Source organism: Toxotes jaculatrix, chromosome 10 (assembly GCF_017976425.1).
Source record: "Toxotes jaculatrix isolate fToxJac2 chromosome 10, fToxJac2.pri, whole genome shotgun sequence".
Lineage (NCBI taxonomy): Eukaryota > Metazoa > Chordata > Actinopteri > Toxotidae > Toxotes > Toxotes jaculatrix.
In genome coordinates, this window is record NC_054403.1 from 2,270,273 (window position 1) to 2,295,892 (window position 25,620).

General features: G+C 45.1%; 3 protein-coding genes and 1 non-coding gene across 4 annotated transcripts; 2 read left to right on the plus strand and 2 right to left on the minus strand.

The window, feature by feature from the left end:
* fbxo38 (F-box protein 38) lies at window positions 1–10,626 on the minus strand. Its single transcript, XM_041048549.1, has 21 exons — window positions 10,526–10,626; window positions 7,683–7,910; window positions 7,404–7,537; window positions 7,029–7,192; window positions 6,695–6,860; window positions 6,209–6,484; window positions 5,995–6,088; window positions 5,739–5,869; window positions 5,403–5,573; window positions 5,030–5,172; window positions 4,701–4,926; window positions 4,312–4,515; window positions 4,052–4,207; window positions 3,242–3,964; window positions 2,988–3,088; window positions 2,767–2,869; window positions 2,417–2,583; window positions 2,154–2,299; window positions 1,932–2,035; window positions 1,471–1,584; window positions 1–1,358 (listed from the first exon to the last, which is right to left on the minus strand). Exons 2-21 carry the CDS (start codon window positions 7,817–7,819, stop codon window positions 1,180–1,182), a joined length of 3,639 nt encoding a protein of 1,212 aa, XP_040904483.1. The 5' UTR covers window positions 7,820–7,910; window positions 10,526–10,626; the 3' UTR covers window positions 1–1,179.
* Window positions 10,627–12,149: 1,523 nt separating this feature from the next.
* Window positions 12,150–16,510, plus strand: LOC121188316 (magnesium transporter protein 1). The gene is made up of 10 exons (XM_041048005.1): window positions 12,150–12,280; window positions 13,136–13,305; window positions 13,392–13,509; window positions 13,602–13,742; window positions 13,901–14,041; window positions 14,157–14,246; window positions 14,332–14,395; window positions 14,533–14,607; window positions 15,623–15,713; window positions 15,794–16,510. The coding sequence occupies exons 1-10, from the start codon at window positions 12,200–12,202 to the stop codon at window positions 15,807–15,809; spliced, it is 987 nt and encodes a 328-aa protein (XP_040903939.1). The 5' UTR covers window positions 12,150–12,199; the 3' UTR covers window positions 15,810–16,510.
* A 2,167-nt stretch (window positions 16,511–18,677) lies between these two features.
* Window positions 18,678–25,551, plus strand: igbp1 (immunoglobulin (CD79A) binding protein 1). The gene is made up of 3 exons (XM_041048004.1): window positions 18,678–19,174; window positions 22,829–23,161; window positions 23,268–25,551. The coding sequence occupies exons 1-3, from the start codon at window positions 18,695–18,697 to the stop codon at window positions 23,538–23,540; spliced, it is 1,086 nt and encodes a 361-aa protein (XP_040903938.1). The 5' UTR covers window positions 18,678–18,694; the 3' UTR covers window positions 23,541–25,551.
* On the minus strand, window positions 20,729–20,802 carry trnai-aau. The gene has a single exon. It is a non-coding gene; the product is annotated as a tRNA-Ile (tRNA).
* Window positions 25,552–25,620: the final 69 nt, after the last annotated feature.

A 25,620-nucleotide genomic window follows, 5' to 3' on the forward strand; every position in this document is an offset into this window, starting at 1 on the left:
TTTTAAAAAAAAAAAAAAAAAAAAAAAAGGCTTTAAACAGTTTGATGGTTCAGTTCCTTTTAGACAAGAGTCATTCACTTTTAGAAACAGGAGCATCTCCATCTGTGGAAATATACACACTTTTATATCAAGCTGTCTGATTTCGCTCCATGGCGAAAAAAAAAACAAAACTCTGAATAATGAAAAAGTCACAATTCCAAAAAAAAACCCCAGACTCATCTCAGAACTCACATCTGATTCTCCACATGCTCCTGCTCCTCGTTCACTGATCAAAAACAAGAGTCGGAAGGACTAAATAAAGCTGATTACGTGCACGAGCAGCACGAGCACCATACATGTAGTGTTACCGTGACACAGCAATGTTAAGCAGCTCCCACTAACGATGCTGACGATGATGATAAAGACGGAGATGATGGTGGCAAAGTCTGTAGACTTGTGTATGTTGAAAGATAAAAATAATAATAATAATAATAAACTCCAAAGGAAAACTTAAAAAGTGAATTAAAAGGCTTTCTTAGTTTGCGTGTCAGTGAGCGTGACGTCACGTGTGGAGCAGAGGTAGGCAAGCAGTGGGAGGTGGACAGGTGAGAGAGATCAGATCAAGTGTCGTCAGTGGCGGCGTGGGGGGAAAAAAAAAAAGAAGAAGAAGAAGAAAGGCTGCTGAACACACACAGGAGCACAGGCAAATGAAAATGGACATCAGTTGTCATTTCCACCACCTCAACATTTTCTTTTTTTTTTTACTCAAATAAGGAGAAAATCAACATCATCCCAGAACGTCCACAAATCTTCCCCCACAGATCATCCCCTTCTCTTTCCCCCCGCCAAGCTGAACAGCCTGAAAACGGACTGAAGCCAGTGTACATTCTTTGGAAGAGTTTTTTTTTTTTTTTTTTTTTTGCAAAGTGCCTTCAACGTGATGGCCACTTCTGTTCTGTCCAATTCAAGTTTAGCAGCGCCCCCCAGTGGCTTCCCACTGTACTGATTCCATTCTCCATGGAGCTAGTCTCGTCTCGGGAGCTAACGTGTGCGTGGCAGTGTGTGTGAGAGGACACAGCTCTGACCTGCAGACTCCCACAGCAAAACGGACAGACTGTCATATATCTCTGACAGCGTTTCACAGACTGCGTGTGGATACGACCGGGGGGGGGGGGGGGGGCACAGTGTTTTGCGTGCCGTCTAGATGTAGTCATCATCCACAGGTTCTCCCGGTGTGTCACAGTGATGAAGGAAGAGGACCACCACTCTCTGAAACACTCCTCTTTTGCTCTGTCGTCGCTCTGAGATCTCCTCCCCGATGGTCTCCATGCAGATGTCGGCTGACAGCTGGCCTTTGCGGCGCGGCGCGTAGATGGTAGCTAACACACAACGCAACAAAACACAACACAGCACAGCACAACACGGGTGAAAACATTTCAGGGGCTTCTGCTGTTAGCCACAGCTAACAGACAGACAGACAGATGCACTCACTGCTTTCATCGTCCTCAAAGTCATAGCGGGCGTAGCTATTGGGATCGGCTGCTCTCAGAGTCCTCAGCCAGGGGAAGTCAGTTATCATGCTGTAGGGAGCCCCGTCCACCACTCCTGAAGAGTCACATGACACGAGACGCTTAGCTTTATAAGGACTCAAGCCTCATCTCAAAGAACACAGAGCGGCTCAAGAGGCACGCTCTTTCTAAAGGCATTTAACACAGACACACAACGTTAAGCCCGATGAGCAGGAGAGAGGGGGGAGAAGAGGAAAGGAAGAGAGAGGGAGAGACAGACAGAAAGAGACAGAGACAGAGAGAAGGAGAGACTGAGGGAGACGGAAAGACACAGAGAGAGTCTCAAATCAGAGTCACTGTTTCAGTTCATATGCAACAACTGAAATGTGTATGTGCATGTCTACAAAGGCAACAAAAGGTTTAGCGTAGGTGTGACTGTTTTACCCTCCAGCGTATAGATGTCCCTGCCCCAGGGGTATCTGGGATACTTCTGGACATCCTCTTCTGTCCTGGTGGCCTCTGGGAAGAACTCATACTTGATTAACTCTCTGAGAGAGAGAGACAAAGACACGCAGAGATCAGTTTACGGCTCGCAGTCACAGATCACGTTCGGTTTGGCGTCGCATGTGCGGAAACAGCTGGAACACTGAGTGAAATACTACTCACTGGCTGATGTTGGCGATGGTGTCCATCCAGCTGCGAATGCGAACCTTGTTCCGTATGTTTGGCGGGTTGCTGAACTCGTGCACTATAGCGATGTGGTAAGGATAGGGCCCCTGGAAGAGCTGACGCTCCAAAGATACTGAGTCAATCTGAAGACAGAAGAGAGACAAGTAAAGACACTGGAATGTCCAGCAAAGGGCAAAGAGAAGAGGGGGGACAGGGGGGCGGGACAAGTTAATTTGCTGACATCACAGCAGATTACCCACCTGGTGCATAGGGCGCATGTAGATGATGCGGTTCCTCTCGGGAGGCATTCTCAAAATCTGATCCAGGACCTGTTCCATGTCCAGCTTCTTACACTGAGCGTAATCAAACCTGTTCACTATGGGGGCGCTTTCCACTCTCAGCTGCTTCAACACACGACATCTGGTGGCTATAGAGACGGGGAGGACACACAGAGACAGAGCAGCGAGTGACTGAAAGGCTTTCTGGTGTTATTTAGCGATGTGTTTAGAGATTCTATGAGTGAGATGGGCTTTTTCCAAAAAAGAAATGTTTTTCCATCTAAGTCCAAAAAAACGAGAAATCAAAACGTATCAGTGTCCTTATGTATTACCATGAATGAACATCATCTTGGGACAGTCTTTGAGGACCAGGTCAGTGATTCCACAGTTGGTCAGAGTGATGCCAACCAGGTTCTTACTCTTCAGAGACAAAATCTGCACGAGCAAAAGCATCCCAGCATGTTAGACTGTTCCACTGGCAAAGGACACACGAGTAACGTCCACTACAGAGCAACAGAGTCAACGAAGACAGATGTATTATAACATGACATACCTGTACGTGGTCATCCTCAGTGACCGGGTCTGAGGTGCTGGTTGATTTGTCAGCCATTCGTTTCCTCCTCACTGCGACTCGAGACCTGGCTCTTGAAAGATCTGTACAACGAAGCACAGCAAAAGATTTGTCTGTGGATGCCTCCGAGCATGATGGGATTGGAATCGCTTGGCTGTACATGTAATATGAAAGCACGGGCCCAAGCCTTTGGAGCGAAAACAAAACCACAGCTTCTTTTGTAACTTCAGCCTTACCTGTCTCCGGTACCAGGGGCACCGAGGACATACGGGTGCAAGATCGGGTCAAAGGTCGTCTGGGAACAAAGTCCTCGTCTCTGGCCTGACCATGCTGTGAACCTGAACCTGTAGCCGGGGCAGGTTGTCTCTCCCCCTGTCCAGCCAGCAGCGCTTGTCTCCTGGAAGCATGGTTAACTGCGGCACCTCTGGACTCAGGACCGTCCACACAGGCAGGACTAGAACTCACTAGCCTCACCCCTCCCTCTCTTGTGTAACTGTCTCCAGCATGTGCTCCAGAGGGGCCCTCTGTGCTATCATTAGTCCTGCCGGTTCCTGTAGCTCTGTCAGTGGTTGTAGTTGTCCTGCGGGCGGTTCCCGTCACCACCCTCCCACATCCACCCGCCTGCCTGCACGCAGGTACCCCAGCTCCAGTCCTGACCACAGATCCAGTAACCGGCCTCACTCCGGTCCTCGCCGCTGCCCCGGCACTCCCAGCGCCCTGTACCGTCCCGGTATCGGACCCTGGCCTCGCAATGGTCTCCCCAGCCTCAGTAGTAATTCCTTTGCTGCTAGTCCTCCTGCTGTTCTCAACAGCAGCCTTCATATCTGCCTTGATCTGTTCGCTGGTCACCTGACAGCTCTTCTCACAGCTGTCGGACACCTGAGCCTTCGTCTGATCCGAAGAGACAGCCACCGCGACGGCCACGTGGTTGCTCCGCCGCAGAGGAGTCTTCCCTTTACCTGAAAACACAAACACACACACACACTTTTATGTTACCCTGCTGGCGTGTTGTGACTGCTGGGTTTGTTCTATGTCGTTGCTCACACCTTCAGAACAGGAAGACGGCTGCTGCACAGAGGAAGCTGGCATTAGTCTGGAAACAAGGCCTTCCTCTTCCTCGCTGTCCGAGTCTGAGATAACCAGAGGGGGTTTGGGGACAACGGCGTTAGCTGGTCTGCACTGCTGGACTACACCGCTGGGACCTGGAGGTACAAAGTCAAAAGACAAAAATTGACGATGAAGAGTGTGGGAGAGGAAAACTGCCGTCTTAACCTCTGCTAAATACGACAAAAGAGCCGCTCCAAACCTGCTTGCTCCTCATCTGGAGGATGTGGTGCTCCGGCTGAGCGACTGGCCCCCGGAGCCATGTCGGATTCTCCCGCTCTCAGCTCCCCATCTGCTCTTTTCAGCTCTATCTGAGGCTCAGCCTCCATGTTCTCATCCTCCAGGATCACCTCCTCCTCCTCCTCCTCTTCTTCCTCATCTTCCATTCCATTTACTTCAACGGGTGCTGCGAAAAAAAACAAACAAACAAAAAAAAAACGTCCTCACAACTTTGACCAAAGAGCTGGTGTTTCTGCTCCTACGTTCCTCATCTGTCCTCGTCTGTCTATAAAGAAGCTCTCTCAGAAACTGCTGACACATGTTCTGCGACCAAACAAAAACAAAAACATAGTGATGTGTTTGTGAACTTGCCATTATGATGCTGTTGCTGCTGCTGTTGCTGCTGCTGCTGTTGCTGCTGACGTCTTTGGTTGTTGTTGACAGGTGGCGGAGCAGGGGGAAGGTTGGCCTCGTTGTTGTTGTGGTGGTGGTGATGGTTGTTGTTGTTGTCGTTGTCGTTGTTGGAGTTCTGGTTGCTGACCAGTGCGGAGGAAACGCCGATACCGGTCCCTGCGCTCAGGCCCACCCTGGCACAGCCCTGATAGGTACACACAAGAGAAATATACAAATGCATGTGAAAGGTACATACAGTATGATGCTTTGTGTGTGTGTGTGTGAGTGTGTGTGAACATACTGTATACCTTGGGTGGTTCTCTGAACATCTGGTCCAGACAGATAAACTCCAGACTGGGCAGTAACTCTATGAACTGGGAGAAGGACTCCAGTTTGACAGCATGACAGCGGACAAGAGTGAGGTCCACAAGACGGCTCCATCTGGACTGATCTGAGGACAGAGGCCAGCAGAATACATATAGGAGAATACATATGTGAGAAATGGGAGGACAGCAGCGTGTCCATTATCCCTCGTGTCCATTTCCCTCGTTATTATATAGACAAACTGAGTTCACAACAAAAATAAGTATGAACATGAATATTCAGGCCACGTGTGACTCAAGTCGGGTAAGTAATGATGAGGACTCCAGTGTGGCGAGACAGTCAAGGAGAGCGTTTTACCTGTGATCCAGTGGTGAGGGTTATGCAGGTGAGGACAGTTGTAGATGAGCAGGTATTTAATATTAGTGAACACCTCGTTCACCACCTTCATGCCAATATCCGTGATGATGCCCGGGTTCTCGATGACATCTGCCAGACCGTACTTCACCAGCTCCGAATGACTCATCTTGCCTGCGTTTCAAACACACACACACACACACACACAAGACCTTGCTCAGGCACCGGTAACAACAAAATTTCAATCGAAATCAAATTCGATGGTTGCCTGCAATTTATCAGAGCACGAAAATGTGTTCCCTGAGCACGGTGACGGTATTGGAAAAAGGAAGAACTAACACTGCAGCAGGAACTCGTCCACGTATCCCAGATGAAGAGTCTCAAACTGAGGAAACTCTAGTTCGGCCATTTTGAGAGCTGAGAAGACTCCGTCTTTAGTCAGTGAAGGCTGGATACGCAGCTCATGAAGCCTGTTAAAACACACAGAAATCACTTCATTCAATCGATGTTTTCTATCCTAATATTCTGCAACTGTGACGATATCATAGGCTAGCATTTTCTCTCAGTTAGTGTAAGGGACTGACTGGCTGAGCACCTGCGAGCAGCAGTGATGATGAGGTAGCCCAGATCCACTTCCAGAGCGTTCTTACAGGCTCCGAACACGATGGTGTGGAGGTTCCGAAATCCTCCTGGAAACACACACACGCACAGCATTACATGGAGGAATAAAATGGGGCACAAGTCACCGAGTCAGTCAATGAAATAGATTTTACTCTCAGGGATATTTAGAAACACAATGCCCTCCTCACCTGACCTCCAGCTGTCCTCCACCACATGCTGGATCAGCCCTCCCAGAAAAGGAACTCTCACCAGCTCAAGCTGCTCCAGGTTCCGGGCCGACGCTAAACCAGTAACCAAGGGGACGTATTTGAGAGAGTTGGTTGGCCCGGCGCAGTTCCGCATGACGAAGGTTCTCAGGCTCACGCACAGAAAGTCCTTAAACGGCTGCGGTTTGGTGAGACGGACCCACTTCAGGTAAAGGTGGCGCAGCATGGACACACAGGGGATCTCTGGGACATTCACACCTACAAAAAAAAAAAAAAAAAAAAAAACCAAACAAGTACTATGAGAAGGGCACCAGTGCATCAGATGTACTATTTTTAAAACCAGAGGGTGAGATATTTGCATAGACATTTATTTTTACAGGTTTCTAAAAGTTGATTTACAACTATAAACTTATTGTGAGCATCACTTTACAGCAGGACGTGTCAGTTGGTTGTCATTGTCCTACTCACCCACTAGATGTAGGGTCTGGATCTTTGCAGTGATGGGGATGGTCAGTTTGTTTTCTGCAGGAATGGGAAAAGCTCCATTGCGGTTGCGGAATTTTCCAAGTATGTGAACCTGAGGCATGTAGTTCCATATGGCTTCCACCAGCTCCAGGTGAGACGTCTCCACACCCTGAAATGATGTCAAATAAGGAGATCATTTCACTGATTAAAAGACAACCAAAGAAGAGAAAGCAATCAGAGAAATCACTTGGTATCATTGTTGGTTAAACCGAAAACCTGCGTGCTCTTGGCTTTGTGTGTCAGGCCCCTTTCAGTAGGATATCATCCTCATACTGACCAGCAGATTGGGACAGGCTTGCAGTGCCTCCAGGACTCCAGGTATACTGAAAGCCTCATAGCCTCGGATTCGTCTCCTCTCCAGGTATCGAGGGTGGAGACCGTATAGCTGTTCCAAATCTGGCATCTTCTTCAAAAGGAGAAGAAAGCTGCTGTCTGTAAAGCCTAAACCAGAAAACACAATAAAGACAATCTAACTATCTCAGTATGTGCAAAAAAAAAAAAAAAAAAAACAGCATCCTCAGCTAAACCAGCTGAGGATAAACATGTTTCCATTTCTGCTGCCACAAAAGGCACAAATCAGACGTAAGCAGTGAACTGGTCTAAATGAAAACACACCTTTCTGTTATTATATTACCACAGTGGTTGTACTTACCTGAAGGCATGTACTCCCACCAGCGACCAGCACATAGATCCACTACTTTGACCACTCGCAGGTACAAAGTGACAGCTTCTCTGAGCTTTCTGGACAGACTCTCCATACACATGATGTCCTTCATGGGAAGGTACCTACAAAACAAAACAAAAACTTTCAACAAACCATTTGCAGCCAATGTTTAGGTCACACTTATTCTCTATGGCAGGGCTGGGTCTATAAATATAAAATAAATGATGAAGAACACAAGCGAAACAGTGTAGCTGGAGGGCAGTGTACCTGAAAATATGACAGAGGACTTCATGGGACAGCTCATTGATGTAGTCCTTGGGCTCACTGGGACTCTGGACCAGTTCCCCTCCACTGCTGCCGCCCCCTATAGCCTGGAGTTTAGAGGCCTTCCTCCTTGGACCCATCACTTCTACGTCACCGCTCAGGCTTTTTCCACACACACCTCCTCCCTCCTGCAGTGTGGGAGGCTCTACCTCCCAAGCATGAACCTCAGTTCTACACAAAGAATGATAGAGGAAAACAAGTTAATGGGAGTGAGGGAGGAGCATACAGAAACAGCAGAAGCTTCCCCTTTGACTTATTTCATGTGTCCTCCCTCCTCAGGTGACCGGGTTATTGATCTAGTCTGTCGTCACAAATGATGTCTCCATTTTCTTATTTCTGTTTTCGGATGACTGAGGAGGATACAGAGAGGAGAAATGAGGCCATCCTCCACTTCAGTGTTTTATCAGACACACATCCTTTTATTGTATCTGTTAGTGACTGGACACTGCAGCTCATCAACACAACATACAGTTTTAGGTCGGGACAAAAAAAAGACAACCAACTCACACATAATGCCAGACCACTCTGAGAACTTTTAGATTTTACTTGTTTCAGATTCACTTTAAAAAGTTGTGGATTTGTTTTAACTTCAGGTCTGATCGCTAAAGGAACCATTAAACAACTTATTCAGCATAACATACAGTGCTTTCAGGAAGTCTTCAGAGCTTTCACTTATTTCACATCTTGTTGTTGGAGCCTTTTGCATCAACAAACCGAAAGAGAATTTTAGACATTTGTGCATACACGTCTATATAAGGTCTCACAGCTGACGGTGCATATCAGGTCAAAGACCAGGCCGTGAGGCTGAAGGAGCTCAGAGACGGGATTGTGTGGAGGCACAGATCTGTGGAAGACTACAAAAAAATTCTGCTGCATTAAAGGCTCAGAAGAGAACAGAGGCCTCCATGATTCCAACATGGAAGAAGCTTGGAACAACCAGGACTCTTCCTAGATCTGGCCAAACTGAGCAATCAGGGGAGAAGGGTCTTGGTAAGAGAGGTGACCAAGAACCTGATGGTTACTGTGGCTGAGCTCCAAAGATCTCCTTCCAGCAGGACAACCATCACTGCAGCACAAAGCCTGTCCTCAGTGAAAGGACTCTCAGACTGTGAGAGACCAGATTCTCTGATCTGATCTGAGGTCCAGTGGTGAAACACAGCTGGGGGCACCTCAGACTGGGTCAGAGATTCACCTTCCAACAGGATAATGACCCTCACCACAGCCAAGACAACGCAGGAGTGGCTTAAAGACAACTCTGTGAATTAGTGGCCCAGCCAGAGCGCTGACTGGAAACCAATCAAACATCCTTGGAGAGACCTGAAAATGTCTGTCCACCAACAGTCCCCATCCAACCTCACAGAGCCTTAGAGGAGCTGCAGACAATAACAGTCCCCAAGTCCAGGTGTTCAATGGTTGTTGTGTCATATTCAAGAAGACTGGAGGCTGTAATCACTGCTGAAGGTGATTCAGCTTAGTGCTGAGCAAAGTGTCTGAATACTTTAACATGACATTTCAGTTTTGGTTTGTCACTATGGGATACAGAGTGAAGACTGATGTGAGAACAGTGAAAGCTCTGAAGACTTCCTGAATGCTCTTCCTGGCTATTCATCTCCTCTCTGCATGACTGTAGTGAAATCACCAATGTTTTTGATCACAGTCTGCTGCTGTCTGTGCAGGCATGAACTCTCTTCACATCACATGCATCACGGTAACAATCTCATCCGTTGAATACTACAAATTCATGACAAAAAAGCCTATATCAATAGAACGTGGAGGTGTGGAGTTTGAAAGATGTAGGTATGAACCATGCATGCGTGCAAGAGGTTTAGAGACTTCAGATTTAGATTCTTCTCTACCATCACTCCCAACAGAGCCCTGATCTCAGCTTCACTGAGTCAGTCTGGGATCACATGAAGAGACACTGAGACAGACAAAATCCACAGAAGAACTGAGGCTCCAAGATGCTGGACCACCCTACCTGCCAGGAACCTGGAAAACTGTGTGCAGGTGTACTGAGAACAGGCGCTGGTTTAAAGACAAAGAGGATGATCTGATATAGGTTTTAACTCTTTACCGAACTTCGGAGGAAGTTCAGTGACAAACAAGAGCTATTCATGGCTTTATTTTTGAAAATGTCCTCACTTTGCTTTTACATAGTTTTGTTTAATATGTATTGCCTTATGTTTTGGATATTTCCTGTGTTAATAAAACGTTGAACGCGGAGGAATTTCAGATTTTTTTGGTCGTTTTTATGGCTAACAAAGTGTGAGAATTCAAAACGTCTCAGCACCTTTCTCCTGACACCCCAACACAGCTCTGCTGAGGAGTCGTCCACACACCGGGTGTATCCTTAACCTCACCACCAGCAGCACGGAGAACTTGGTGGAAGTTTAGAGGCTTTTAGTTAGTGCCAGTCACGTTACTTTGCACACATGCTTAGTTACAAGGCCACGGTGTGCAGGTGTAATATAAAAGGAAAACAGCTCACTAACGGCAGGTTAACGGAAACACTGGCCAGGTGTCAAACGGCACAACCTCTGTTTACAGACCAGTGACAGTTACTCCTTCGTTTCCAGCAGGACAACTAACATGAAAGTGAGGCAACACGCCTGTCACACTCGTTTCACGTTTTCATGCTGTAAACTTCAGCCTGCTCTTTGTCAAAGGCTAGCTTCGTTAGCATAGCCACAGCTAACATTGTACACAAAGACAAACCCACACAAGTAAACACACCGACTGGAACGGCACGGCCTTTAGCGGGGTCTTTAGCAGTGCTGCTAACATACCGGTATTTTTCTATCACAGCCGCTGTTATGTTGCTCTGCGTCCATCCAGTGTGAACAGCAGCTTTTCTGCTAAACACTGAGCTGCGTTCATCGCTTCCTCGTCTTCTTCGTCTTGTTCAGTGGCGTTAGGCAAACAACAACATGGCGCATTATCGCCACCGTCTGGTCCAGGTGTGGGCTGCAGCGCTACACGGTTGATCATGCTAATCATACATGAAATCAAAAATGATTTAGAAAAATAAGTCTCCTGAATCCATTCTGATATTTTCACGTGTCTGTTCTTTTCCATGTGTATTTTTCATTTCTTATTCCTCTTCTCATGATGCATTCTGCAGTTACATATGCCTCCAGAGCTGTAGATTCTGGATCTGCAGCAGTGGGCCACACTGTGATAAATGGTGTTTTAGCTGCTGATCCACGTACAAAGCATTCAGAATCTAACAGTGCTCTGATCCCTGCCACATTTTCAATGCGCACCGTCTTGCCCTCTGTTTTAGCCAGTTACCCATCTCATTCTATTTAAGACCGTTGTTCATTTAGTGTTTTCTCTTGTAATATGACTCCAAGTCAGTCTTGTGTCTGGACCATGTGTCTCTCTGTATCCATGACTATCTTTCTGGTAAAAGTTGGGTGTTTTTTTTTTTTTTTCACTTTACCCACATCTTGTAAATGTAGATTCTATTTCTGAACAAATCTATCAGACTAGAGATCTTTAACCCAATTAAATGTCATTTGTCTTTTCTACATTAAATGAAAGACAATGAATATGGCCATAACTGAATCTTTACTCATGTTGGCCATAGTCTTTATATCATTAAGGAAATGATAAGGTGCTCTATGACCTTTGGGACACCTTGTAGTACACTATCACAGTGTAAAACAGGGTGGGAACAGGCCAACTGCCATCTGCCATCTGCTCAGAGATGTAATATTAAGTTCTTCCACTGTGCAGATGAAAATAGTATGTTTGGTGATATTAACGCAAAGACTTGGCACTTGGTTTTGCCTAGTTTCTTTTGAGTAGACCAAACTGAACACAAAAAGCTTTTAGTTCCTGTGAAAAATTATCCTGTTCTTCCTGAACCTAAGAGTCTCACTCTTAAATGATTACAAACACATTCCTTGTTGCTGGTTTCCTGAACAGAAGGTTTTATTTTGATCCTGCAAAGGATGTTGATGCAGATAAGCTGTGAAACATTTCTTTTATTCATTTTATCCAGCTCTTATGACAGCTCTGGGCTGGTGTATGGGCTTAGTTTATGTCATGTCATGGCATAATCTCACGGAGCCAAAACAAAATCTCGTTGCACTGTACAACCTGTATTCTGCCATGACAATAAAGATTCTTCTTCTTAAACAAAAAGCCAAGAGACTGCATGGAATCTGATAATTATTTATTATTTATTATTTAGAGATTTGTGTTTAATGTGTGTTTTCTTGTTGTTGCGTAGATTTTCCGTGTGTGTGGGTTGGGATCAGGGTTACAGTCTCCTCATGTCTTTTCTTTGGAGTCATCTCACCCGTATCAGGATGCTGAACAAAGTTAGTGAATAAAGTTTCAGAGGAAAAAAAAAAAAGCAGCAGCGCCCTGACAGCTCGCTGTGATTGGCTGACTGCTGACCAATGCTGAGCTGACAGGAGGCGGTGTAGTGCGGCTCTCAGCGCTGGTTCAGGATGTTTGGAAAACTTTTCGTTTTGCTCTTTCTTCTCTCGGTTTTTCACCATGAGCTCGCCGACGCCCAGAAGAAAAAAGAGGTAACACCGGTTTAATAACATGCGACCCACAAACTTCCACAAACTTTGGCTCAAACGTCTGCGACGTTTTCAAAGTTGTCTATCACCAGAGCCAGTCTCAGTAGCTATGCTAACAGTAACCAGAAACTAGCTAACGTGCGGCTGTGGACGGCGGAAAGTCAATAACGAGGACTAAACAAATGTCTCGTATTTTATCTTCATGCACAGACACTGACGAGGTTTCTAAACCGTAGCACTGCTTGTGAACCGGCTCACATTAAACCGTGAGTCTTACGTCTTGACGTTAACGCCACACAGCAGGCAAGCGGCTGTGTCGGAGCACAGCAGGGCGCAGGTCACTCCACACGACCTCAGCTGCAGTTAAATCCTGCCAGAGATCCTCCAGCCTGCTGCTCCTCTGTCTCTCGTTAACACGTCCTTTCTTCAACAAGATGGAAATCAGCCCAGCTCTGCATCTGTTACTTAACTTTTGCAAGTAGAAGTCAGGTTATCCACTCTACGGAAATAGGGCTGCAGCTAATCTGATTGTGTGGGTTAGGTCTGTTTCCTCTACAAATAAGACTGGAAATAAGAGTTCAGATCTGTGTAGCAGATCAACTTAACTTGTCCCACGATGCATCTCAGATTTATCCTGTGACCCACTGGAGGGGTCCTCACCCCCAGGTTGGGCGTCGTTGACATTAGACCAAACATTTTTGAGATTGTGGTGGTATTTTACACAACATTTCTTAGCCTCATATCTGATTTTCTAAAGTTTCTGTCTTGAATGAATTGTGCGACTTTATCCAAATCACAGTATAAAGCCAGCAGCGTGTGCCTAACACTGTCAGCTGTCTTTGTGTCTGCCCTGCGTAGACGCTGCTGTCAGAGAAGGTGACTCAGATGATGGAGTGGGCCTCCAAGCGTTCAGTCATCAGGATGAATGGAGATAAGTTTCGTCGCTTTGTCAAGGCTCCTCCCAGAAACTACTCAGTGGTCATCATGTTTACAGCACTGCAGCCACAGAGACAGTGTGGGGTCTGCAGGTAAGAAGCAGGAACAATAGGAACCAGCGCTGCTGCTGTCATTTTCGTTCTGATGGAAGACCTGAAATGTTATGTTTTCATTTCAGACAAGCCGATGAGGAGTTCCAGGTGCTGGCTAATTCCTGGCGTTATTCCTCTGCCTTTACTAATAAAGTCTTCTTTGCATCTGTCGATTTCGACGAAGGATCAGACGTGTTTCAGATGGTGAGAACATTTCATTTTCTGCCGTTGAACTTTAGTTCCTTACAAACGGTCAAAGTTGGACCCCACTGCTACTCACTGTGTTTGTGTTGCAGCTGAATATGAATTCTGCTCCGACATTCCTCCACTTCCCATCCAAAGGGAAACCTCGAAGGTCTGATACCTATGAGCTGCAGGTTAGAGGCTTTGCGGCGGAGCAGCTGGCTCGATGGGTGGCAGACAGGACTGATGTGCAGGTAAGAATCATTAAATCTGTGAGACCCGACTGCATCCCTGTGTTCGCCGTGATAAAAACAAACCAATAAATCTCCACTCAGAACGTAAACAGTCACGCTCAGGATGTCAGGATGATAGGAGCCTCTGATGATGACAGTCACGTTCGCCTGTTTTTCAGATCCGTGTTATTCGTCCTCCCAACTACGCTGGGCCTCTCCTGCTAGGCTTCCTCCTGGCTGTGATTGGAGGATTAGCATATCTACGAAGACACAATTTGGAGTTTCTCTTTAACAAGAATGTCTGGGCCTTCTCTGCACTGGTAACAACAGCCAACACAAAATCTTTTAGCATAGAGGAAGCAAGGTCTTCCAGCCCAGTTTCTAAGGAGTATATCCTGATCTTTATAATGTTTTTCCTGTGCTGCTGTGTTTCAGTGCTTTGTCCTGATCATGACTTCAGGCCAGATGTGGAACCACATCAGAGGGCCACCTTATGCACACAAGAACCCCAGCACCGGACAAGTTGTAAGTCAGGAACATGCCCTTGGGAATATCTTCTCATTCACAACATAATGATCAGAATAACATTTAACTGTCTGGTTGTTTTCAGAGTTACATCCACGGCAGCAGTCAGGCCCAGTTTGTGGCTGAGACACACATCGTCCTACTCTTCAGTATCCTTCAGATGAATGCGTATTCATACTTCTACAGTGGACACACTAAACCCTTAGTGTTTTTTTTTTTTTTTTATCCCTGAGGGGAATGTCGGCATCACCTGCTTTTCTTGTCTAAACCTTGACCTCACTGTCAGATGCTGCTGTCACCATGGGAATTGTGCTGCTGTGTGAGGCTGCCACCTCTGACATAGACATTGGAAAGAGAAAGAGTATGTGTACATACACACACACACGCATTCCACACATTATTCCTTTTTTCCTTGACCTTTAAGTATACACTCCACAATCTTTTATAAATGTTGCTGCTCAGTAAGAGTGTAATCAACCTTTTCCATCCATCCAGCCTGAAGAGATCTCTTCCTATTGTGATTCCAATATAACTGATGGAGATCATGATGTTTCCCTTTTCTGGCTGGTTTTTAATTTGTAACAGAGTCCAAAGCATTTGGACAGTTCCGCATCTTTTGTTCTTCAGGCTCTGAGCTTCAGCACATTCACAATGAAATAAAAATGGATCCTCCATTAAAGCCCAGTGTGTTTTACATTTGGCTGAGTCTTGAGCACAGAATTCTCCTGTTTACCTCTGCGATCATCCTGCTGCTTGCGTCAGCAGTGAAATCATTAACAAATGTCAGTGTGCCAGTTCCATTGGCAGCCATACAGCCAGAACCAGCACCATGTTTTTGGTATGTGTTTGTTAACTGGCCTTTCTGTTCCTGAGGTTTACCTTGTGCTGGATCCTCTGAGGTTCTGATGTCATGAAATGTAAACAGTTTATCAGGAGTGTGTTGCTAGGTGACAAAATTTCTTCGGTTTTACCGCCATTTCTTTCAAGCCAACTTGGCTCACACCACTCCAGGGAAAAATTATGTGCCGTCTCTAGCAGCGTGCTTAGTGGCAGCCACAGTGTTAATGGCAGGTTGTATGACATGGCCCTGAATTTGCATGACTGTCTGATACAGAACCAGTGAGTTAAACATACCTTACTTTGTCTGCCAGTTGCATATTTGTATCATGTGTGAAGGCAGACACATGCACAGATAGACACTAAGGGCCTTGAGCCTCTGCCAAGACCCATATCAACCATCAAGTTATGCCACTTCTGACCCTTAGCACCTCAAAAGTCCAAAGAATTCATGGGGGTCGCTATAGAACCGACATGCCATGTCCTAATTTTGATATCAAGTTGAAATACTTATGAGCGTGTGTGTGTGTGTCTGTCAGTTATGTGTGTAGCAGGTATCGGTTTGGTGATGCTGTTCTTCAGCTGGCTGTTGTCCATCTTCAGAGCTAAGTACCATGGATACCCATACAGGTAGAGATATACACATTTGTTATTGGCTGATACAATGCCTTACTTCCTATTGGCTAATACTCTTATTGTCTGTGTTGCAGCTTCCTGATGAGTTAGAGCCGACCACTTGAGAACAGGAAGTTCTGTCAACCTGCAGGGTGCTGTCCACGGCAAAGAATGCCATCACTGTTTGCTAAGCCATGATTTGTCTTCTGATCTGTCGAGTCAAAAGTGTGCGTGTCAGCACACACACAGACACACAATGTGCCTTTACAACAATAGAACCCTCATCACCGGAGTGCATCCTAAACGGTCTTGTGCCAAAAGCTGTTTTCTACACGGGGACCTAGATGAAAATCTGAATTTCTTAAATTGATTGATTGGTAATAATTTCAGAGACAAATTCCAGTGTGTATCTTTCTTTTCAATTGTTTGTTAGCTGTTGTTGGCGCGTGTGTCTGGGGCTGAACTTGAAGTAGGATGTGGTATTTATAGAGTGGCGACACCTTCTCCATCTTCTGTGATATTGTCCCCCCCCACTACTGTGCTGCTCTGGAAGCTATGGGCCATACACTGCTGAGCCACTGCAGAGTCTGATGACATGACTGCTAATATGATAACTGAATATAATAGAGTGATACTATTTAGGGTATAACAGAGTAACACATTACTTCATTCACATAAACAGTTTTTTGCCTCAGCATCAGACCATCAGACACTCAGAGTTTGCTATGAACCTGTTTGGAGTTGAAGAGTTTAAAGTGCTCACAGATGGAGGGATGGCGGTTTAAAAGGTTTTTTTTTCCCTATTATGGGGAGAGTATGACCCTCCCTCTCCCCCTCCCCCATTCATTTTCAACTGGCCAGATGAGAAATTTATAGTTTAAAAAAAAAATAAAATTATTTTCTATTTACTTTTAATCAGAAGATCATGTCTACTATGATAAAGTTGTATTCGTATTTATCAGGTGACTTGACAGTGTGTCAGTTCTCACGTGTTTGGTACAAAATAGTTGTATTTAGTAGGAGCACCCTTTTGAGCTAATACAGCCATGAGTCTTTTTGGGAATGATGCTACACATCTTTCACACCTGGATTTGGGGATCCTCTGCCATTCCTCCTTGCAGATCCTCTCCAGTTCTGTCAGGTTGGATGGTGAACGTTGGTGGACAGCCATTTTCAGGTCTCTACAGAGATGCTCAATTGGGTTTAAGTCAGGGCTTTGGCTGGGCCGTTCAAGAACAGCCACAGAGTTGTCCTGAGCACTCTGGATAAGGTTTTGGTCCAGGATGTCCCTGTACTTGGCCGCTTTCCTTCGATTGCAACCAGTCGTCCTGTCCCTGCAGCTGAAAAACACCCCCACAGCATGATGCTGCCACCACCATGCTTCACTGTTGGGACTGTATTGGACTGGTGATGAGCAGTGCCTGGTTTTCTCCACACATACTCCTTTGAATTAAAGCCAAAAAGTTCTATCTTGGTCTCATCAGACCAGAGAATCTTATCTCTCACCATCTTGGAGTCCATCAGGTGTTTTTTTTTAGCAAACTCCATGCAGGCTTTCATGTGTCTTGCACTGAGGAGAGGCTTCCGTCCGGTTACTCTGCCATAAAGCCCCGACTGGTGGAGGGCTGCAGTGATGGTTGACTTTCTAGAACGTTCTCCCATCTCCTGACCGTTTTCAGCTCTAGGAAGGGTTCTGGTTGTCCCAAACGTCTTCCAATTAAGGATTATGGAGGCCACTGTGCTCTTAGGAACCTTAAGTGCAGCTGAAATTGTTTTGTAACCTTGGCCCGATCTGTGCCTTTCCACAATTCTGTCTCTGAGCTCTTCAGGCAGTTCCTTTGACCTCATGATTCTCATTTGCTCTGACATGCACTGTGAGCTGTAAGGTCTTATACAGACAGGTGTGTGGCCTTGCTAATTAAGTCCAATCAGTATAATCAAACACAGCTGGACTCCAATGAAGGTGTAGAACCATCTCAAAGATGATCAAAAGAAATGGACAGCACCTGAGTTAAATATATGAGGGTCACAGCAAAGGGTCTGAATACTTATGGATGTGTGATATTTCGTTTTTCTTTTTTAATCTGCAAACATTTCCACAATGTTGTGTTTCTCTGGCAATATGGGGTGCTGTGTGTACATTAATGAGGGGAAAAAAATGAACTTTAATGATTTTACCAAATGGCTGCAATATAACAAAGAGTGAAAAATTTAAGGGGGTCTGAATTCTTTCCATGCCCAGTGTATATAATCTGTATGACCGAAATTTATACAAACAGTTCAGCACGAAGGTTACGAATGCTGACTTTGTGATTTGATGGCTTCCTCTCAGTGTAGTAGTGTCTGCACTCATCCCACTGTCAGTCTTTGACAGTGCAGAATGTCCCATAGGTGACTATATGTGGCTTGGCTACCAGCAGAGTATGAAATAAAGAGAGTCAATTTATTCCCCGGGATCACTCAGTGAAATGGCTGCTGAGAATGGTGCAATGGAGCTGAAGTCACTGTTAGTACAGAACCACTATGGTGTAAAACACTTGTGATTTTACAGTAATTACAAAAAGTAAAAGTGAGAAAAACAAAAGACCATTATTTCAAATAAAAGCTGCAAATTCTACGTGTGACAACTTGCTAAGCAGATTACTTGGAGCTCACTTGGGTTTGATCATTGGAGAAGCAGGCGTGTGTGTGGGGTGTTAGGGCTATTTAAAGGAAATCCTGTGAAAAAGTATTGGAGTAAGTCAATAAAAGGTAACACTGGAGTAAACAGAGCTCCATCTCCTCTCTTCTCTGTTCTCCTCGTTTGCCCTGTTAGCTCGTTGGTCTTAGAAGAAGAGTGGAATTAATGAAATAATCGTTTAGAAAAGAAGGCTATGTCTGAGTGCAATAATCAAGTATATTACAGTTTGGCCTGTAGGGGGCAGTAATAATGCTTTCAGGAGCGAGCCGCAGAAAAACAGAACACGAAGAAGACGTAACCCGGAAAACATGACAAGATGGCGGAATGTGAAAACAGCAACGTTGTTGGGCAGCCGTCAGGTTCAGACGCAGAACCTCCAAAGTTACCCGACCTGCTGGACCGTGGGTGGAAGATATTTGAAGAGGTTGACACTACGAACGAAGCACTGGGCTCCAACAGCATCCAGGTGAAAGTGAAACGCGGTATCGGAATGTTAGAAGAAGCATCCAGAATGGCGGCTCAGCTGGACCTGTTCAGTCGTAACGAGGAGCTGGAGGAGGTCGCCACGGCGGACCTGAAGTACCTGCTGCTGCCCGCTCTTTTAGGAGCTCTGACCATGAAGCAGACGAACAGAGACAAACGACTAGACATAGTCCAGACAGCCCGGGCTTATTTCATGGACTTCCTCCGGAGGTGTAAAGAGTATAACGTATCACGGTTTGAGCTGCCAGCTTCGACCGGTGAAGACACAAGTGGTCCCGACGAAGCCTCAGAAAGTGGACTCTCTGCGGCCAAGGTGAGTGGTTTGATGGTGACTCAGCATGCACGACAGACAGGCTTCAGTCCGGAACCAATCCGTCATGTGCCAACCCTGTGCCACCCCCGCCCCAACACTGATGCAGTGATACATTCAGAACACAGTGTTTGTAGAGTCGGTGTCAGTGCAGCAGTGAATATCACAACCAGCTGCTGTTTGCATCAGTTGTTGATAGTAAGTAGTAGTTAGTATTTAGTTCACCGTCACCAGCAGCAGCAGAGTGGCTGACGATGATGGTCTACTGCGGTCAAGCCAGCCGCTCCAACATTTCAAGTGCTCCGGTGTTACAGAGTTTACGGTAAATAGACTGATGCGGTTGAGAAAGTCAGCGCTAGGATGCTACATCGTGGACCGAAACCCGGTTTTCAAAATAAAATGTGGGTTATTGAAAGGCGATAAAGAGACGTGTCAGTGCGATCCTGTACTGGTTTTGAATTCTGTTATGTCACATGACCTAGAAGCTATTGAAAAAAATTGATGATATATATCAAAAATTAATGATCAGGAGTGTTAAAAAGTAATTAAAAAAGGTGTATCTCAACCAGCCAGTGTAGTGCTATGATCATACACTGATTTTGAGTCATTAGATCACATGACCTGGAAGCTATTCAGCTAAAATGCACACATTTACATTAAAAAGTTATTAAAAATATCAGTAATGTTAAAATGGAATTTAAAAAAAAGGTGTATCTCAACCAGCCAGTATAGTACTATGATCCTTCACTGATTTTGAGTCATTAGGTCCCATGACGTGGAAGCTGTTCAGCTAAAATGCACATATTTACATGTAAATATGTGCATTTTAGCTCAATAGAGACACCCTTTTTTTGTTCCATTTAAACATTCCTGAGATTTTATATTAATTTTTAAATGTAAATATTAGCATTTTAGCTCAATAGCTTCCAGGTCATGTGACCTAATGACTCAAAATCAGTGCAGGGTCATAGTACTACACTGGCTGGTTGAGATACACCTTTTATTAAATTACTTTTTTAACACTCCTGAAAATCAATTTTTGATATACATCATCAATTTTTTTTCAATAGCCTCTAGGTCATATGACATAATGATTAAAAACCAGTACAGGATCGCACTGACACGTCTCTTTATTGCCTTTCAATAACCCACATTTTAGTTTGAAAACCGGAAGTTGGGCCACGCTGTAGCATCCTAGCGCTGACTTTCTCAACCGCATCCGTCTATTTACCTTAAACTCTGTAACACGGGAGCACTTGAAATGCTGGAGCGGCTGGCTTGACTTCGCAAAAAGGAGAGACGCCTGGCTTGACCGCAGTGATAGTCTCCTTACTCCAATGGCAAATATCCATTCTGGGTTTTAGCCCCAGTTTGTGCCTTAAGTTTATACTTTAGGGGTGGATCGGTGCCTTGCTCAGGCACCACGGCCAGGGAGCGCGTCTCCTTCACCGCCACCTATATCCATTGTGCTTGGTCGAGGAATCGAACCGGCGACCCTCCGATCTCCGGGCGGCCCAAAGTCCAAAGCTTGCTTAAGTTGCTGCGCCAAAATCAGTTTGGCCCGTACGGGGATCGAACCCGCGACCTTGGCGTTATTAGCACCACGCTCTAACCAACTGAGCTAACCGGCCATGCTCTAACACGCTTTCATGTCATGTCATGAGGTAAGCATCGGTGTCTGTGAAAGATGATTTTAATTAAGATATTTTAGTACATGTAAGGGAGTAAATGCAACTTGCTATCCAGCCAGCTAAAGCAGTAACCCAAGGGTCATTTGTTCGCTACAGTTGTGCACCCAAAACACTTAAGCAGCTCCAATCCAGATCCAGTTGAAATGTTAAAATGGTTCACATATGATGCAGGATTTACAAGCAAGCATGACAGAAGGTTTAAGGTTGGACCCCTGGTTTGTTTGCTGTACATTACACTGTCGTAAAGCTATTTCTAGGAGTTTAAGGATAAATTCAGTTCGCAGATTCAAAACCGTTTTAAATACTTACAAATTACAAAACATTTCAGACAAACACGGTGGTAGAAATTTACCTACTCCAGCTACAGTGGCAAGAAAAAGTGTGTGAAGCCTTTGGAATGAACTGGTTTTCTGCATTAATTGGTCAAAAACTGTGATCTGATCTTCTGCTTAAGCTAATAACACACAATCTATTAGAATCTTCCATGTCTATATGGAACACAGCCATTAAAAATCACACAGTGCTGCTGGAGAAAGTAAGTGAGCCCTTGGATTTCATAACTGGTGAAACGTTTTTTGGCAGCAAAAACCTCAAACCAGCTCTTCCAGTAGCTGCAGATCAGAGATCAGGAGTTTTGCACCAGGTGAGGCCTGGTTCTTCCTGCAGAGCTGCTTTCAGCTCAGACGTAGTCTTAGGATGTCTGGTGTGAACGTCTCTCACACAGCACATTCAGACACACGTGGAAAACAACAAGCTCTCCATCTGGGAGAGGATTTGTCAGACTGACCGCTGGAGGCTGCTCTGTGGGAACAGAGGCTCAAATTTGGAGTTGTCCCTGCGTTTTGAACCGACGTACCTGATTAAACAGGAGGAAGCTGAATGAAAGACAAAGGGAAAAAAATCTGTTGATAATGCTGTTGGTGTCTCGTGAGAAATCCCTAGCAGACATGTGGCTGGAAAGTAAAAAATACCTAGTGTTGATGATTGGCTTGACCTGGCCTTCAGTATTCCTGTGATGGAGAAAAATCTGTTCAAGTTGAGAACCCAGAAGGAAAATTTGTCCCAGTCTGTGTCTTTTTTTTTTATTATTATACAGGAGCAGATTTAGTAGATAAACCAAGTTGGGTAACGAGAGTCTCCAGCCATCTAGCAGCTCTGTGAGACTGTACGTGCACACAGTAGGGGTTTCAAGGGAAATGCTAATGTCAGCATGCTAACAATAGCAGTGCTGTTGTTCAGGTAACAGTAAAGAGAGGACAGTGATATCCTAAAAACAGAGCCAAAGGCAGACAGACAGACAGACAGACAGAGGTCAGTAAACAGAACACAACAAAAGCCGTCTGACTGACTACAGACACCATTCTGATTATACAACCAATCATCACCTCTCTGAAGGTAGCATCTGTCGCAGTGCTGATGGGTTAAATTTAGCTGGATGTCCCTAATAAATTGGCAAGTGAATGTACACTGGGCTACATGAGTAATAGACAGCTGCTGTACAGGCAGGTGACTGACAGACCAAGGATCAGCCGTGGCTTTTCGCTCTCACTTTACTGTGCTGCATTGAAGGTTTAGTTTTTTGTTTTTGTTTTTTTTTTTTAAAAAGGGTCCTGGGCATGTCCCAGTTGGTCTCTGCATCATCTTTTTTGCATGTGATCTTTTGATACTATGAACAGTCACTGCCTTCAAATGAAAAACACTTTTATTCTGGGAAGAACGTGCAGGAAGTTTGACTCAGTATCAGCAGTAGGTTCACATGTCAACACCAGCTGACTATGAACAGAGCAGAATAAAGGACAGGAGCTCCTGTTGGGACAGGGCTGTCCAAGTGCCAGAATGACTGCTGCTGATAAATAAGCTGATACTACACACATACACACAGACACAAAGAAAGGAGCACTGTGACTTCTAAATACATGAGTCTATAAAAGTGTCGCTGAGCTGTGATGTGTGCTTCTTGTTCCAGTCTGTCCCCCGCCCGTCAGACCTGGTTGCTATGGCAGCACAGAGACAAGCTAAGATTGAGCGGTACCGTCAGAAGAAGGAGCTGGAAGCCAGACTGTCGGACGTACGGAGAGCCGTGGACAGCGGACAGGCCGACGATGAAGTAAGCAGAGACTTTTACCTTCTGAACGTCCGGAGGTGGGTCACCGTGTGTCTGGAGGAAATAGAGAGCATCGATCAGGAGGCGGAGATACTCAAGAAGATGGATGTTCTGAAGCAGAGCGCTGCCACGCCGCCAGCTCAGCCAGTCAGGCCTCCCATGAAACCATTCATCCTCACCAAGGACGCTGTACAGGTGAGCCTGGTGTGTAGGAGGTAGCGTAGGGGCTAGCTGCTCCTGAACCAGCCAAATGCATGTAGATTAGATCTGTCTGTGACATGTGCGTCTGTTTTGTCCACAGGCTCGGGTTTTTGGGGCTGGTTACCCCAGCCTTCCCACCATGACAGTAGATGACTGGTATGAACAGCACAGGAAGCATGGAGCCCTGCCTGACCAGGGGATACCCAGGAGGGTCGCTGTGGACGACGACACTGACGCAAAGGAGAGGGAAGAAGAAGAAAAAGAGAAAAAGGCTGAACAGGATGATGAGGAGTCTCTGCTGAAAGCCAGAAACTGGGATGACTGGAAGGACACTCATCGCAGAGGCTATGGAAACCGCCAGAACATGGGCTAACTGATCCCCGCACAGTGTGTCTGTCAGACCGACTGTCTTCATTTCCACTCTGATCAGTCCAGAAGTGGACGCTCTTCACAGATCTGATCCCTAAAGCCGTGGGTATGAGAAGCAAACACACCACTGCATCACCTGAGCAGCCTGCTGACTTCACTGATTGGTTTATGTGCAGGGAGACGCTTCAGCTGGTTTTTCTTATGTTAGGTTTATGTTCTGAGTGGACTGAATGGAGCCCAGCCATGATACCCATCTCTCTGCTCTGTGGTGTGTATGTATTCCCCTAACACTGTCACTGAAGAATAAAGACTGATCAAACCATGTGTACTGTCTAAACACCAACTTCTATTGTTTGGACTCAGTCATTAGGACCTTGAGAACCTAAATGATCAGCATTTAAACTGTGCCAACAAATCAAGCTGGCCTTATTTTTGAGCAAGCCTGAGTCCTGGGGCCGGTACTACAAAGTTAGTCAGCATAACCACAACATCTAGGCCTTATCTGGCTTCACTGAGCTCGCCAGCTGACAGTCACGCTAAGCACGACGGTGTTTCAGCAGCATATGACCAGTCTACTGGCAACAGAGCAGCATGTTTTACAAACCAAGAGCAAGCTATAATATTAGACACATACAAAGAGGTTAAACACATAACCCAGGATAAAAGCTTGCTAACTTGCTAACCACACATCCTGCTTCGTGGTACAGGCCTCTGCTAGCTTTCAGTCTTAATCTGTGATTCATAATGAAGAGAGACGGTCCTGTTAACTTTTGGTCTTTAGCTGGAGAAGGTGGCAAAATTATTTATCACTTAAAATCACAAGTTCACTCAATCTCTTATTTAGAAATATTTGTTTGCGTTTGAACGTCTCTGCAGCCGTTTGATTAAGGTTTCAAATTCTCCATTAATCTTCGCTTTTGCTCTGAGATATAAAACTTTCCAGGATGGTTTATGAGTCTTACCAGTGTCTCAGAGGAGTCCGATGGCTTCTGTCTCCAGGCTTACCCCGTCCCAGTGTTGTTGACCTAATTTGATTAATTTGTGCTTTATCAATCCTCCATCCTCAGATTTGTGGTTCTGGTCTTGTGGAGGGACAGTGTCAAAATCTAGTATAAAGTTTTAACTGTTTAGTTTAAAAATGTTTTTTTTAAGTAACGTGTGTTCTTCACTGTCAGAGATAACGTGGAAACTAGCACATATTCACTTACTAGTGAATATTTGGCATCTTTGCTCAATGCAAATGACAACCAGTTAATCAAAAAATATTAGCAAATTAACTTTCTATCAATCAATTAATCACGAAGTCTTTTCATCTCTAGAGTTCTGACTGGTTTCTGGGTGTCTGGGAAAATAATAAGTGCCATATGTAGTGGGGACCAGCAGGGGGCCCCCACAGGGGGTTAATCTGGGTCTGCTAATGAGACGAAGGTGAAAGGGGTCTAATGTGACCTCTTTCTGTGACCTTATCCATGGCATTAACCATCTTACAGCGAATACCTGACAGTTTGGTTTGACTGAATGATCATAGACGTGTAATAAGAGGACAGAACGTTTAACTGGTCCACAGGAACCAGCTGTTGGTATCTTAACACTACAGGCAACACTTAATCCACATTGTTCCCACATGCGTGTAAAGTGAGAGGCGTGTTACTGTCTGAGTAATGTTTGCAAATGTGTGCTTATCTAAAGTGTATGTAATGTGTTTTTACTGTAATGTTTGTAATATCTGTGTGATGCAGCACTTCCCATACCCCCAAAACAGTTTCCTCCCATGGAAGACAATAAAGTAACCTGAACATGATCCTCAATTGTAATGAATGTATATTAAGATATTAAGCGTCAGTTCTGTTCTGAGAGGTCCGAGACCCTTGTTCTTAAAGAAACAGCAAACTACACAAAACATTTTCTGTTACTAATGGCTGAAAATAGATAGATAGATAACGTATTTATTTATTTATTTATTTTTACTTTTTATTATTCTTACAATTCTTACAAGGACTGCAACCACTTTCGTTGTACATGTACCACGACAATAAAGATATTATGATTCTGATGCCAATCTTTCCAATGCTAAATAAAATAAA

Coding starts and splice junctions, on each gene's coding strand:
- fbxo38 (XM_041048549.1), bottom strand. CDS start 7,819: ATGGGTCCAAGGAGGAAGGCCTCTAAACTCCAGGCTATAGGGGGCGGC. Junction 5,870..5,994: donor ATCATCACTGCTGCTCGCAG/GTGCTCAGCCAG, acceptor GTGTTTTAACAG/GCTTCATGAGCTGCGTATCC. Junction 4,208..4,311: donor TCCAGATGAGGAGCAAGCAG/GTTTGGAGCGGC, acceptor TTGTACCTCCAG/GTCCCAGCGGTGTAGTCCAG.
- LOC121188316 (XM_041048005.1), top strand. CDS start 12,200: ATGTTTGGAAAACTTTTCGTTTTGCTCTTTCTTCTCTCGGTTTTTCAC. Junction 13,510..13,601: donor GATCAGACGTGTTTCAGATG/GTGAGAACATTT, acceptor TTTGTGTTGCAG/CTGAATATGAATTCTGCTCC. Junction 14,247..14,331: donor ACCCCAGCACCGGACAAGTT/GTAAGTCAGGAA, acceptor GGTTGTTTTCAG/AGTTACATCCACGGCAGCAG.
- igbp1 (XM_041048004.1), top strand. CDS start 18,695: ATGGCGGAATGTGAAAACAGCAACGTTGTTGGGCAGCCGTCAGGTTCA. Junction 19,175..22,828: donor GTGGACTCTCTGCGGCCAAG/GTGAGTGGTTTG, acceptor TTCTTGTTCCAG/TCTGTCCCCCGCCCGTCAGA. Junction 23,162..23,267: donor TCACCAAGGACGCTGTACAG/GTGAGCCTGGTG, acceptor TTTTGTCCACAG/GCTCGGGTTTTTGGGGCTGG.